This window comes from Nematostella vectensis, chromosome 11, assembly GCF_932526225.1.
Source record: "Nematostella vectensis chromosome 11, jaNemVect1.1, whole genome shotgun sequence".
In the NCBI taxonomy this organism is placed as follows: domain Eukaryota; kingdom Metazoa; phylum Cnidaria; class Anthozoa; order Actiniaria; family Edwardsiidae; genus Nematostella; species Nematostella vectensis.
Window position 1 is genome coordinate 15,921,843 of NC_064044.1, and position 15,788 is coordinate 15,937,630.

General features: G+C 38.8%; 1 protein-coding gene and 1 long non-coding RNA gene across 2 annotated transcripts in view; one reads left to right on the forward strand and one right to left on the reverse strand.

Annotated features, from left to right (window-relative positions):
- The window catches only part of LOC5504640 (protein scribble homolog), a 41,221-nt gene continuing 25,433 nt past the window's right edge, over positions 1-15,788 (forward strand). The window contains exons 1-19 of the mRNA XM_048734077.1: positions 1-332; positions 408-525; positions 711-789; positions 4,138-4,227; positions 4,548-4,604; positions 4,745-4,808; positions 4,962-5,036; positions 5,572-5,716; positions 6,201-6,273; positions 6,701-6,746; positions 6,982-7,065; positions 7,252-7,367; positions 8,324-8,390; positions 9,996-10,095; positions 11,179-11,321; positions 11,619-11,738; positions 12,028-12,207; positions 14,195-14,398; positions 15,332-15,368. Of these exons, the coding sequence (XP_048590034.1) occupies positions 174-332; positions 408-525; positions 711-789; positions 4,138-4,227; positions 4,548-4,604; positions 4,745-4,808; positions 4,962-5,036; positions 5,572-5,716; positions 6,201-6,273; positions 6,701-6,746; positions 6,982-7,065; positions 7,252-7,367; positions 8,324-8,390; positions 9,996-10,095; positions 11,179-11,321; positions 11,619-11,738; positions 12,028-12,207; positions 14,195-14,398; positions 15,332-15,368 (1,957 nt within the window). The 5' untranslated portion in view covers positions 1-173. The remainder of the gene's footprint in view (positions 333-407; positions 526-710; positions 790-4,137; positions 4,228-4,547; positions 4,605-4,744; positions 4,809-4,961; positions 5,037-5,571; positions 5,717-6,200; positions 6,274-6,700; positions 6,747-6,981; positions 7,066-7,251; positions 7,368-8,323; positions 8,391-9,995; positions 10,096-11,178; positions 11,322-11,618; positions 11,739-12,027; positions 12,208-14,194; positions 14,399-15,331; positions 15,369-15,788) is intronic.
- Positions 9,047-14,199, reverse strand: LOC125573558. The gene is made up of 2 exons (XR_007314108.1): positions 13,304-14,199; positions 9,047-12,317 (listed from the first exon to the last, which is right to left on the reverse strand). It is a non-coding gene; the product is annotated as an uncharacterized LOC125573558 (long non-coding RNA).

Below are 15,788 nucleotides of genomic sequence, written 5' to 3' on the forward strand. Positions count from 1 at the left end.
TGACGTCACAGGGTATGTTTCTGTTGAAGTGTCTGTTGCAGTATAATATGATAAGAGGGCAAAATAGGCAACGAAAAACCTAAGGATTCGCACATATTACCGCCGTGACAACACGCAAGACGACCTTAGCTATACCTGGACTTAATATTTGTTTTTTTTTCTGGTGAGAAGCCATGTTTCGTTGCCTGCTTCCCTGGCGTTGTAATCGGCAAGTCGAGTCGTTGGATCGGAGTCACTGCAGCTTAAACTTTGTGCCGGACGAAGTATACCGCTATGAAAGATACCTAGAAGAGCTATTCTTAGATGCAAACCAAATCAAAGACCTCCCTAGGGTTTGTACAATTTATTCTGGTTCCCGTTGAGTATTGTATTGGCTACTTTAAACTGAATATTCGTGGATTTTGCAGCCATTTTTTAGGTTGTACAACATTCGCCGACTGGGCCTCAGTGACAACGAGATCGCTAGACTACCGCCCGAAGTTGGAAACTTAGCAAACTTACAAGAATTTGATATTAGTAGAAATGGTAGGTTTTGGGGCTTAATTGATGTTGTAGCCTATGTGATAAGGGTTTAAGCAAGCTTGTTTATCGTATTTTGCTTCTTTGCTGACTGAAACCCGTTTTGTTGTGATCGTAAAGTGAAGTGCAGCGATTTCAGACTCGTTTGTAATTTCTCGTCTGATCTCTCGAATTCTGCTTTATTTCCACAGATATATGCGACATCCCAGAAAACATAAAGTACTGCAAAAGCCTAGTTAGTTTGGATTTGAGCGGAAACCCTATTTCCAAGTAAGTTAAGTTTACGCTAATCTTTACTCGCTTGTGTCCTTTCATGGTTGCTCTATTGATATTTGTATTTCAAAGTATTTCTTAGCGAATTTATTTAGTAGGAACCCTCTATCTGCTATTTTTACTATTATTTTATTCCACGGGAAGTCAAAATGTTATTGTAAATCACTTGTAGTTGGTCATAAAGCTTTGTTTCTGGGGAATTTTGGTATTCAAATTGCTGTTCGGTGAGTTGATTGTGGTCGAGAGGGGGAGATAGAGTGATAGACCCGCCAACCGGCGTGCCTTGACATTATGTACTATAGGAATTAAAATCGATTTTTGTTGCACCTAAATCTTCCTTTCTATAACTTGGCTACTAAGTAACGCGTCTATTCTTGCTGTATTTGATCCCTGAAACTCCCTATACCTCCTCCAACGCCCTGACAAGTTAAGAAACAAACCAAAATATTATCCGTCATTCCTACGATACGGCGCCTATTCGATAGAACTCCAGATCGAGCTCGAACCTTTTTCACCGGGAAAATGAACTTTATATAAGCTTATTAATTGTTTTTTTTTCTTCAAAGCCGTTTAATTTTTGTTTGAAGGAATATCATTACATCAAACCTAGAATTATCGCCTTTTATATGTGGTTGCTCTACTGACCTTCGTATAATTTTATGTTATTTTTTTTCTGTACGTTTCGAGAAATCAAACAAAATAGTTCAAGCTAACCACAGCAATGTAAATAAACTCTGTACGAAATTTCTAATTCGACAAGATACCGGGAGAAAACCATTTAGCTGTATTTCATGAAGCCATTTTGCGATAAACGAAGATCTATGGAATGATGTAGAAATCGCAGTGAAATCTGCCAAATGTCACATCCAGTAACTTGATCTCCATTATAGATATAGTTTCTTAACTCCGAGTTCATAAATTTCTGTTAACAGGAAGTACTAGTGTGTTTATCAATGATTTCCTCAGCGAGTTTTTGGTAATACTTGGAGCTCACGCGAGGAGCCGCTTTCCCGCCTGTCTATGAGTGTGCGCCCCGATCACTGCTACAATAACATAAACATTTCGAATTCACTGCTCCCAATTGTTTTACGGGTTTCAATCGACTGTCAAAATCTTTCTGCCAACACTTTCCTACAGCGTATTTCCGGCTTTTCACAGACTGTTTTCTTTATTTAGGAAATGGAATCGAATTTTTCTTAGCTCGAATGTCAGAAAAATATTCTAACAAAATAATGGCCTTTTGAAGACTGGACTTAATAAACTAATATCGCAAGCGATAAATCCTTGAAATTCCCATCTCGGAATTTCCCCTTATTCCAATCTTATATTTACTTATCTAAGGCCCCTTCTCACTAAGACATAAGCATATTGTATGAGCAAAATGTAATACATCATATTTATCCAAAGCAAAGAGTGGGCTATTCACAGTTGAATAAATCAATCTTATTTATTTGGTAAAAACTGTGAGAATAGGATTTGTTCTTCCTATTTCGAGCCATTTTCATTCAATCATTTGTTCCCCCGTGGTCCTATAAATTGAATCAAGGTTATGGTTATCTATTTTATGTTAGACTCTACCGTACATAACCTTTTTTCCTTATATCCACCATTTCTGCCAAGTGGAATGTTTTATTTTTAAGAGACTACATTTCCTCTACAAGTTTAAAGATTCAAATGCTTTTGAAACATAACATTAAAAGCATTAAACATGGTTAGACCTCCCAAAAATTATTAGCAGTGCTGTAATGACAATGATATTTGTATAAATTAGTAATAAGTATCAATAACCAAACATACTTTACTATTATAGCCTAGAAATAACAGGTTGAATTTACTTAACTCTAGCTATACACACCACAGTTCATATATAGTTCACACAAAATTTGTTTTTTTAAATTGGTAATAGCAACCTATGAAGTTGCACTGGTTAAAATAAAATATGTCAGCGCTGTAATAAATGAATATAATTCAAAGTGCTATAACTAGCATTTATATTGTTGGATATGTCCTTACATAAAACATGATGCTGTTGTCTTTTCAATACTGGTCAGATTTATTATTCAATTTTCTGCAGATAGAATTATTTGTAAAAAATAAATGTTGACAGAAATTCACTGTCCTCTATTCATTTTTTAGTTGACAAGTGTAACAATTGTTATATGTGACCCCGAATGTATTATTTAGTGTAAGCAAAATATTTCCCCAAGGTAGCCTTTATCTTGAGTATAACATGCTTTCTAGTATTTCTTATATCCTGTTAAAAAAATTCAGATAAAATACTAAAAATCGTAAATTCTCTTCATTTTATCGACTTTCAATTTATACAAAGTTTTGTTGACATGCATTCGTTAAACAGCTTGTCTGCAATCTTTGCTGTAACATAACAATAGCAAATGAACCTCTTGAAGGTGTTGATAAGAATATATTTTTTTCACATATATTCCCCTTGTCTATGGCTATTTTCATCTATTTAATTAGATTTTTCATTGCATGTTTTCATGATTAATTACAATAGGGATGAACAAGGTACTTTAAAACACTCCCTGTTTTGACAGTTAAGTAAGTATAATGCTATAAATGGGTGACAACCAGGTGTTGTCATTTCTCCCATAGATTACAGGGAGAATTATTTCCATAGAATGGCTAGCTGTACTAGCTTTTAATGTGATCAAATTAAAAGGGCTTTCAACAAGCTTGCTAGTACATGAGATATTCAGATGTATTCACAAACCTTTCTTGATAGAATAGGCACACTGCTCTCATTTTTGCAAAAGTAGGTAACATGATTTAACTGAGAGGTCAAGGTTTTATCTTGCCAGTCAGGTATTCATAGTATTAACCCTTCCTTTTGCCTTAAATATATTAGCATTGTTTTTTAATTTTCTGCTAGACTTTATAAAGATAGCATGACTCCTACTTTGTATAAAAAACTTGATTTGAAAAATAAATACTTTTCAGTAAATAAGAGTCCATATCAATCATATACAAATTAAAGGTGGAATATAAGTGGTAAACATTATAAGGATTATTATTATTATTATCTTCACCCTTCCATCAAAGAGGTTTCATGATTAGAAATCATTGTATTGCTGGTCAATGAATCCACGTCGAGACTGACTGACAGAAGCCTCAAGGTGATTTTGCTGTTGAAAATTGCAGACATGAGTTTGCAAAATAAAGAAACCTGCTCAAGGGGGGGGGGGGGGGTGATGTATTGTGTAGGGTGGTTCCAAGGAGAGTGGGGCTCATTTGAAAATTTTTGGGGAGGGGGGACAGTGGGTTATTATTAGAGATAGTAGAAGATAAGAGTTCTTGTTATGATATGAACATTTTTTATTTTTGCAGGTTACCTGATGGGTTTTCGCAATTACAGCATCTCACAACACTGTGTTTAAATGATGTCTCCTTAATAAGACTTCCACCAGATATTGGAAGGTATAACATTTGATTGGTATCATTTGGTATTGTTACTGTGCAGTGTCTTTCGTGAGATATTCGAAAACAAATATCAGCCTTTATGGTCTTTTGGGAAAAGATAACATTTAGGCCTTGGTATCCATAGAACAAATGTCAACATTAGCCTTCTTTGTGACAGATAACATAATGCCATTGTAATATAGATTTATTGTCTGAAAATTTTTGGTTTAGGTAAATGAAGCTGGTGGCCAACTTGTGAGATCCCAACTTTAAGAGATTAAGGTTATTTTTTTCCATTTTCTCTATTTTGACAGTCAGTATTGTTCTATTTTCTTTAGTTTGACAGAATTGACAGTACTTGAAGCAAGAGAAAATCTAATAAAATTCCTTCCAGTGTAAGTATAAGGTTCTGTTAAGATTATTTTCACTTACAGTGAAGACACAGAAAGCGGACTCACCATAATTAAATGTCAGGGCTTGACTTAATGGGCTTCAACTCTTGGCTAATTTTATATTTTTTTGTCCTTTTTTGAAGATCCCTAGCATTCTTGAGCAAGCTAGAACGACTGGATCTTGGCTGTAATGAACTTGAAGAGCTGGTAAGTCATACTGTTATAAAGTCAAAATATTTCCACTGAGCCCACCCCTATTTGGTTTCAAAAAATAATTTGATCTCTTTTGCACATTTAAAAAATGTGAGTGTTAAAATCAAGCCCTGTCATGGTAAAGCTAATTGGACTTCATTCTAACAGCCTGATGTTGTGGGATCACTTCCAAGCTTGGCAGAGTTTTGGCTCGATGGAAACCTTCTCAAGACATTGCCCACCGTATGTTATGTAACAGTTTTCTGTTTTTGTCTTTTTCTCTTTTTACATGGACTTTGTCGTGCCTGTTCTGATGTGGGAACTAGTTGGTTTTTGCCTTTGCCCTGAAAGTTTTTCTTCTGGTTTGTTCTTCTGGTTCCTCCACAAATACCATCAATTCCTACCAAAGCCCTGGTCAGACATGAGTTATACAGCACAAATACCATCAATTCCTATCTAAGCCCTGGCCAGACATGAGTTATACAGCCCAAATACCATCAATTCCTATCTAAGCCCTGGTCAGACATGAGTTAAACAGCAGGGTGCCGTAGGTGCACCCTATGCTTTTCAGGTGCATACACGTGACCACATATCTGAGCTCTCATATTAAGAAACGCTACTGCTGCAAAACGAGTGATCATCTACCCAAATTTTCATTTGATCTATTTGTTTGATTTCATTGTTTTACTCAAATCGCCACTTTTTATGGCAATCTTTCTGTCCCTGTCAACAACAGGAGATACCATATTAATACTTGTAAACCTTTTTTTTCTTGCAGGAAATTGGCAATCTAAAGAAGTTGCAGATTTTTGATGTATCAGAAAATAAGATAGAATATCTCCCAGATGAAATATGCTTTTGTGGCTCACTTACAGACTTACACTTATCACAGAATTTGTTAGAGGAACTTCCCGATACCATAGGTAAGCACAAGGGAAGATGGTTTGTATCTACAAGAGCAAACATTATGATTTGATAAAGGTGAAGCACAGATGTAGATATTATATTAAAAGATTCAAAATCTTGGTATTGTTCACATAGGAAATACTTGTTTTTGTTATCTACCAAAGCCGATTTTGGGGTACCATCCGGCCAAAAGGGGAAAGGGTTTGGCGCTGTATAAGTTCTCTACTCGGCTCAAAGAGGAAGTTTGGAGAAATAAAGGGATTCTGCAAGGGGTCATGTGTGGTGTACCTTGGGGGTTTACCTTGGCCTCCAAACAGTGGGTCATCTCTTAATAAAGATTTGTCAAATACTATTCTTTTTCCATATGATGCCTATGACTGGGCACCCCTTATCTTGGTACAGGTTGAGGCGATATTACTGTAGGATCCTACAGGGCCCAAATTGGGAGGTTGGTAAAATAGGGTTTCTGCAGGTCTCACTAACAGCTTCTTACTTTCTTAGGAAAATTAAAGAAGCTGCAACTACTTAAAGTTGACCAGAATCGTCTTATCACACTAACCCCAGCAATAGGAGGGTAAGTAGGGATTATTCCCTGTTAGAATCCATTCAAGTAATAAGAAAACAAGTTTTTAGTAATCTTTATTTGTCTTTTAAGGGTACAAGTCCTGGGATGGCTGTACCCTCTTAATGTTGTTGCCTTATTATCATACCCCCCCCCCCTCAGTATTTCATGGCCCTTTATGGCCATGGAATATGAATATGCGAAAAGATATTTAAATGTAAATACAAGTAAATCAGACAGTTTTTTAAGATCTTTTTTTCAGAAAATAATAATAATAAAAAAATGGTTTGGCGTACAGTACATGGTTCTAGAGCGATAAAGAATTTTTTCAGTTGAGCTATTTAGGGTTTTTTTATTTGTTTTTCATCTCATTGGCAGTAAAAGATCCATCACACTTTTCGGCCCCAGAGTCTTTAACAAGTCCTTGCCTCTTTTATAGATGTATAGCATTACAGGAACTTATCCTGACAGAGAATCTTTTAGATGTAAGTATTACCATAATTCTAAATATTTTGCAAATTCTCTTTATTTCTTTTTTCACCACTATTGCATCCTATTATTGGAAATAAAACACTTTGAAAAACAAACGAGAGCCCACAACATTCACACATTATTTTTAATAAGTAAATTTGCACCTTCACTTATGAAAACATCAACAAAGAAATGTATTCTGGGAAGGCCTAGTTAGTCCCTTTAGCTAATGTATTCTTTGTCTCCTAGGTGTTGCCATCTACTATGGGCAAATTGCACAAGCTCTCTCTTCTTAATGTAGATAGGAATCGACTGGAAGTTCTGCCTGTTGAAGTGAGTGTTTCCCACTAATAGCAGTATGACAGCTGTTTTTATGCCCTGAGGGGCAATAGGGGTATTTTGGTTTGTCATCAGTTCCTGGCTTTCCATTTGGGCTACCTGTGACTCACTCCATATCACCAATTAGACCACAGGATACCCAAGTAAAAAGCCAAGAACTATTGTGTTTTTCATTTTCAGCTCGGGAGCTGTACAAAGCTGAGTGTGTTGTCGCTACGGGACAATCTTTTACAGCGACTCCCCACCGAGATTGGCAACTGTAGGAACCTTCACGTATTAGACGTCTCCGGTAATAGGTAAGCGCATCGTCTACCCTGGGTACCAGAGCCTCAAGCTTCGTTCGTTTACTATGCGCCCTTTACTGACTACGACGAGCTCGTGTTGTCGGAGTGAAGCTCAAGCCTCTGGTACCAAGGGTACGCATCGTCACAATGATCATCCAAGAAAACACCCATCCTTAACCATGTCATGACGTGACTATGTTGTCACGTGAGCATGCCGTGACGTGTGGGTGCCGTGAGCATGCCGTGACGCGAGGGTGCTGTGACGTGAACATGTTGTGATTTGTCCATGTCGTCACGTGAACATGTTGTGATTTGACCATGTCGTCACGTGAACATGTTGTGATTTAACTATGCTGTCACGTGAACGTGTTGTGATTTGTCCATGTTGTCACGTGAACATGTTTTGATTTGTCCATGTCGTTACGTGAACGTGTTGTGATTTGTCCTTGTCGTCACGTGAACATGTTGTGATTTAACTATGCTGTCACGTGATCATGTTGTGATTTGACCATGTCGTCACGTGAACATGTAGTGATTTGACCATGTCGTTACGTGAACATTTAGTGATTTGACCATGTCGTCACGTGAACATGTTGTGATTTAAATATGCCGTCACGTGAACGTGTTGTGATTTGACCATGTCGTCACGGGAACATGTAGTGATTTGGCCATGTCGTCACGTGAACATATGGTGATTCGACCATGTCGTCAGGTGAACATGTTTTATTTGACCATGCCGTGACGTGAGGGTACCGTGACTTGACCATGCTGTGGCGTGACTGTGCTGACACCATGGCGTGACCGGTGTGCAGTGTCCGGGTCATGACTGTGACATATTGTTATGTGGTCACGCTGTAATCGCAAAGTCCGCTGACGTTACATTGGCGTTCTCACGACCATAACGCCCGTAGGTCTGTCCTCAATTTTCTCGACCACGTAAAAATCAGCTCTTATCTTTTCTGTTTTAGATTAGAATGCTTACCGCTGACCATTGGTACTTTGCCACTGAAGGCGCTTTGGCTTTCAGAGAACCAGGTAAGTCCGCTTGAATCCGTTTGCCATGCACATAAAACAAAATTCGACTCACATTGGATAAAATCGTGCGCAATTTGGACGGCTTGTTGCAACCGTTTGCAGTGCACGGTAATGCTTCCAACAATACTGGCGTTGTTTTATGCGCGGCTTTGGCTTGTAAGTTTGAGGAAATCCGTTGTCATGCTTTCGCCATCTGTCTACCAAAAACCTGCTGTGTGATGACGATAGTGTTAGACGAGGTCACCCATGTCTGGAATTCCTCAGGAAATTACTTCAATTTGCACAAAGCTACTGCTCATAACAGACACTCGGAAAAATGCTTACAGTTAGTTGCTCTCTGGGCGCCGGCAGCTTTTCAACGGATGGCAACACAACAATATTTTCGGCGCCCGTGTTTCTCTGACTTTTGGAGACTTCAGTCTGATCACTTTTATTAATCGCAAGGTAAAGAAATCATAAACTCAAGTTACGAATGATTATAGAGTTTTTTTAAGGGATGAATTCGAGAAAAGTCTCTCCAAATCCTTCTAAATATTCAATCAGCTCGTTGTTCCCTAAGGTTCGTTGTTGGTTGTTTGATACTGCCGATTGTTCTTTCTCAAGTTAAGAGGAACAGATTTTAGTTTTACAAGTTTACCGAATTTAGTTTTTATTTCTGTGTAGTTGTGATGATAAATCTACAAATGGATGCCTTCTTGACTTGTCTCATCGGTCAGGATCGTTTTTTTTTTGCTAATAGTTGCATGTAACTTGTCAACACGCTTTTCTCTGTTATGTCACCGTTTAGGCATAACCATATGGTTATAAATCATAACAACGTTTTATAGTTCCATCTTCAACTTTTTTTTTTCTTTTATCCCCAAACTCGATGACATTAATCTTCCCATATAAGCAGGGCGTGTTAACAACGGCATTAAAAAAATTCTCATCAGTTAAACTTTGTTGGTAACATCAGTCCCCTGTGACAGAAAGGTTTTGAGGGAGCTAAGTGCAATTACACCATTTAAAGATTAAAGAGAGGGGATTCATTATCGATAATGTTCGCGTCACCTTTTAGTTGTGCAAATATTGAAGGCGAAAATAGTGATTTTTTTTCCACTGGATTTGGAGCCTCGGATTTTATCTGAAAAATTTTGGAAGAGAAAAAGGCATTAATTTTTTTATTTGGATAGCTGTTAGTAGTGCTGTTTCTTGACCCTTCCGTCGCTGATATGTTTTGTTGTATAATTCTTAATTTTCCAATAGAACATGGTATGTCTTGCGCTTGATTCAAGCTTCGCTGTGTGCTTTGCAAGTTGTAAAAATATAAAATTGCTTTCTACTTTTCGCAACATTGCTGAAAATTCACCCTGTGTATCATGTTTCTGCAACTCGTAATGCAACCTGCAAAACCATTTTAGAGAATTAGCCAATTAGCGCACTCCTTCTCTTATTTACTCAAGGTAGCGATCGCTTTAATTATAATTTTAATGCGGGCGCATTTCAAAACGCTCATCTCTGCAAACCTGGAATTTCGTCCTCGTTGCTTTGCAATTTGCAGTAAAACATTGCCTCATGTATCATGGCCTCAACTGTTGTCTGAATGTCACGCATTTTGTTTACCAGTCGCAACCTGTGCTAAAGCTACAAACAGAGGAAGACGAGAAAACGAATAGCAAAGTGTTGACATGTTTCCTGCTCCCACAACAAGGCATGGGAAGCCTGGGTAAGACAGGGACTGGGGCGAGCAAGCGCACAAAGGCTTTTGGGTAATGCTCAAACTGAGAATGCGAGCGCGCGTTGGGTGTTGGGTAGAAAAGATATTCATCCTGGAGTAGAGACATGAATCATCTTGAATCACTGACACTCAATCTATCCAACTTACAGCCAGTTCAGAATGCCGTGAGGGACTGGGTTCTTTCGCACCAAAAGAGCGATTTCACAAGAGAGTTTGTATTGCGGTCTTGGAGAAAAATCCTTTCTACAAAACCGCTTTAAAAGATATGGTGAAATCATTCATTTCTACACGTGATGACTTTATTGTACTTTGTATAGGGGGCAATTAGGGATGAATTAGGCGCAAAAGGTATTTCTACGGAGCGATTTTCTGAGTACTCGGAGTCATTTCTTCACTCAAATACCGTAAAAGTTTATCGGCGAAATCCGAATCGGGGTATAAAATGCATGGGTAGAAGTTCCGTTTCAATATTTATGCCGTAAAATTCAAATTAATTTTGTTCTTAGTTCTTTAGCAAAATTAGTACTTGAATTTCGTGGACGAAAATCATTTTGTTTTTACCTGAGGTACCAAAGTTTATTGTTGTTGCGTGTTTTCATCGGTGTTTTGCGAGCGGAAGTCGGCCAAATTAGATCACTAAGCGAAGTAAATCTATCTGAAAAATATTTATCGGGCCGTATTCATAACAAAACGCGGTCCAAAGGTAAAACAATAAGTGTGCACCGCATGAATGTGGTTGGTTTTCCCATATCTTGTAAAACGGCTTTGTAGGAAGGGTTTTTCTCCAAGACCGCCATACAAACTTTTCTGCAAAATCGCTCATTTGGCCCGATTCGATGATTCAGATGACCCAGTCTCCCCGCGTCTTTTCTTAAACTCTGAACTGGCTTATTCTATTCCAAAATTTCAATATTTGCTTCAGAGCATCATGATTCTTATTGGCTATCTTTCTTTAAAAAAATTAAACGTTTTTGGACCTTTGAGCTTTTGGGATGATGATAGTCGATTTCCATGTGAATGTATAAACACGTCGGAACATTATCGGAACATTGTTGATTTGTCCTTTTACAGAAATGCTGACGAACGACTTGAGTCACGGGTTTGCTGTGGATAACTTAATGATGGAAGGCTTTGAGTACGACGACGAGGAACTGCCCCCAAAGGCTGGCGGGATACATTTCCCAGACGAGATCGCGCTCAATCACGATAGAGAGGTAAGTACTCGCGAATGTCTGGCGAATGACTGCCGAATCTCTTCCCTTCTCACTATACCACTGAAGTCATCTAGTTGTCTACATGAACCGACACCGTTATCACAACCGAGGTTACTATGATCCAAATCTTCCGTATCATCATCATCGTTGTTATTTTCCTTCATTGTTATCGTCGTCATCACTGCCTGGCATCATTATCGTCATCATCAGCATCGTCATCATCATTATCATCATCATCAATACGTCTAAAATATTTGAAACTTAATTTGTTATTATTTCCCTCTCTCTGCTTTCCAGACCTCCAATTTCCAGCGACACGACACCCCCCGCTTCAAAGACCTGAAGGCAAAACACCCGAGGATGGTCATTCACAAGACGCATGCCGACGGGTTTCCAAAGAGAAGCCGATCACTTACCGTAAGACTTTCTTTCGACCATTTTGAGAAAGATTAGTTTGGCCGTTAATTAGTTAAAGTCCCTTAGTGCTTTAACGGTTTATTTTGAGTATTAGAAACTCTGTTTATTAAAAAAAAAAGTTATCCATGCATTATAATGTAATTTTGAGCTAGGATTAAACCATACTCGTGCAGGTTTTTTTGTGCCTTTTTTTTGGAAGGGGGATGAAAGCCACTCCGACAAACTGTCCCCCCTATTATAACGAAAACTTGCTTGATCTTTTCCTTGACATTCCTCTTGTCTATTTTAGGACGAGGAAAGCCAATCAGACACGGAACAATTCAGACCCAAAAGACTCGGCTTCGAAAATACACCGTTAAACGACGAGAAACCGAAGGAAGCCGAAGACAAGCCGAAGGACACCACCCCTCCCTCCAGCAGAAGAGGAGTCGGTTTTGCTGCCGACGATTCTGATCATGCGCACGACGAGGTTAGTGCCAGACCCCCTCGGTCTTCTTTGCAATTTGTTTGATACCAGTTGCGTTATGGTTGGGCTGCTTGCACTAAGATGTCACGTGACTTTTGGGTGGCAAACTCAGGCTTTTGGCGGCAAATAACAAACAACAAAAATTAACAATTAATAATAACAACAAAAATCAACAATAATAACAAAAATCAATAATATCAACAAAAGTCAACAATAATAACAACAAAAATCAACGACTATAACAAAACACAACTTATTCGGCGCTTAAGAATCAGCCATAAAGTGTCACTGTCAGAAAATAATTATCTTTATCTATTTTTGGCGTGAATGGCGTAGCTTTTTTTGTGTTTGTTTTGCATAAATTTGCTACTCACAATGTCACGTGATTTCTAAGTGCGAGTCGCCTATTGCCTACTACCAAGATATAAAGTCGCTTTTTTGAGCTTTAAACGCTGCAAACGCAAGCCTTATGCTTTGCTCAAGACTGGCCAATATTGTATCTTCAATACTGCGTTCTTCCATCTGGATGTCACTCATTTTGTACGTTTACATAGGTCGTGAGAGCAATCTGTTTTCATGTGTTAAAAGGCGGGATTTTTAGCCTGCAACTAAAAATCTTTTTCGTGGTTTCCTGTTATTAAATTTGTAACCAGCCCTGTCTATTTGACAAATCCTATTTTCACCTGTTTTTTCATCCCGTGTGCTACCTGTTCTTCGGTTTGTAAATTAACCCAAAATCCTTTAAAATGCCTCATTAGCATTAGTTCTAGTTTATTATATCATCCTAAGGCTTCTTAGCGGTATTATCATTTTTCTGTAATATATTGTAAAAATACATTCTGTAATTTAGACAAAATAATTTAATCTATGCTATTTTATTCATGTTTTCTGTTTTATTTAGTTCCGCACTCTTCTAGATGTGCCTTTCAATTAAGACTTAAACTGAGTCGTGTTTTTCTTATTTTACTTTCCTTTTGTACCTAAACCAATGTCTAAAATATAATGAGATAACAACAGCTGATACAAGCTGCAAATCGTTCAAGGTTTTATTTCTTTTTTGATGCTTTGAAATATCACAGGAGTTTGCAAATTCACTCACCTTGAACTGACCATCCTTCCGTCCCATCCATTGTGACTTTTATGTCGAGAGAAGTCGACTGTTAGACGGCTATCTTCTTTGCCGCGTACGTGACTGTTGATCAAATGAAGACTGTCGGTAGACCAACAGCACCGGAATTTATCAACACAAATCTTCGATAGGATAAACGCTACCAGGATTCTGGACCCAAACTTTCAGCTGTCGATAAGTTATCCAGATACAGTGACTCGTCACTTACGGCGTGATATACGCGAAGCAGGAGATTTAGCAGCAATATCCACTTGATTTGGTGACCAACGATTAACGAGAGCTTCAGGTTTCCTAATGGGGCCTTATAACAATTCAGATTCAAGAACTGCGTCATGGCATTTCTGATTTGCCAAGCGAAACGAGACATTTATTAAGAGTTACGTCTTTGAACTGTCATAGAAATAGCTCCGGTTGTTTTTTGCGGATCGTCGAAATCAGCTTTGGGCTGAATGCACTTCGACTTACTTGTCAGGTTATTAAGTTTGAATTGCGCACAGTTGGAAGCTCGCCTGAAATCTTGTAGTGCGAGAGGCAGTTGGTTATGCTATGCATTCATGCTCGGTGTGTCTCTCAAACTTCGTCTGGATCGTCACAGAGAACGTCCGCTGGCAAAAATGCTACATCCTACTTGACAATACTAAAATCTATGGAAATATAGGAAACTCTCTTGAGAAACCCTTATTCGAAATTTAGGTCTCACTTGTTGGTCTGGTACTTGTATGTATCCAAAAAGTTCGGCTTGTTATCGACAAAGATTTCCTTTTGAAAATTCAAGAGAACGTAACGATGTCAACGCGACCCAAATCACGTGACGGTATGAGCTCCTTTTTCAGTTTTCTCCGTTCGGTTTTCCCCAAACAGGAACACAGGGATCCCGACTCAGACGCGGAATGGCGGGAGCACATGATTCGGTTCGAAGGCGACGATCACCCTGAGCGCCAGGATCACCGACTGCGCAGGCGCGACACGCCCCATTACTTAAAAGACAAGCGGATCCAGCTAAAAGGCGACGAGGAGGTCAAGGTCAAGGAATTGCTGGCAAAGGCGGGCACCAAGGGAAGCGAGGTACCGTGATTACGTGTTTGGTATTTTACCATGCGACGCGCGCTACCGTGGCCACCTTTGCAATTTCGCGGAGTGAACCAATAAGGCTGCGAGAAACGCGCTATCTGATACGACGCGCGCTACCGTGGCCACCTTGCAAGTTTTATGAAGTAAACCAATAAGGATGCGCGAAACGTGCTATCTGATACGACGCGCGCTACCGTGACCACCTTTGCGGAGTGAACCAATAGCCCATTTCCGAATTGCGCTGCACTGCTCTTGTATTGGTGGCCACGGTAGCGCACGCCAGAGAGCGACGAGAAAATAATATAAGATTATTCAGACAGTGAGAATTTCTCGCTGATTCGTATGTACTGATTAAGTTGCTTTTTTTGCTGTTATTTTGCTGTAAAAAGCCGGAGCGCGCCAGGTCACGTGATCTCTTAGTGCAAGTCGCTTACTGCTTCATAAATAACGAAACGTACCACATCGTTATCCGTAATTCTCTCGACGGTTACGCCCCTATTGTTATGATTTTAGAATAAGCTGGAGGAGGTGGGGGTGGGCGGGGGGGGGGGGGGGGGGGGCTGGAAACTTTTTTTCAAGAGCGGGAGGCTGTTTCGTCGTGATTTCTTGTTATATTATTATATTATGTATATTATATATATTCCATATGGATAGTAGATTTATGTTCCCTATACTTGGTATTCTGGTTTAATTTTGCGTTTAATTATTTCTTTCACGGAAAAAAAATCCCAAGGACGACTGCTGCGACGCGCGTGATATGCTCGCGATCTTTCGGTTGTTCGCCCTCAAAATGTTAATCACGTTAAATTACACTCAGTTTTTCACGCGTAAGCTTGAGACGAACTCGTCTTGTGTGTGTGTCTTCCCCCATATGGTTTCTGTTTTTTTTTTTTTTAATTTCTCATATTTTTATTTTGCTGCTTTCAGGACGAGGAGGATGAGAAAGAACAAGAAAAAGATGACGGTAAGTATTACATCCATCATTTCTATTTTATTGATGGTAGTTATTGCTATTTGCCTATTTTTAATTTTTTGTGTGCTGTCTTCGCACGCTTTTTATTTCCTTTTTGGACAAATGCACTGTCCCTTTAGTGTGTTTTTGTAGTTTTGTAATGTGTCAAATATAGGATATTGTCTCTTTTTGCGTGCTTTTGGCTATGATTCCACTACCATTTTCTCGCCGTTTTGAATGTCGTCTTTTTGTTAGCTTGTTTTTCGGACGCGACATGCCGATGTTTTTACGGGTTTATTGCCATTGTGGTGACTATTATACACGCAAATAATTCAAGCCCCCAAACCAGATTAAGAATACCTTATTACCTTTCTATAAGTGCTGCTCTTTCCTGTTTAACTATTTCGTATGAGTTAAAGTTAAAAAGAATAT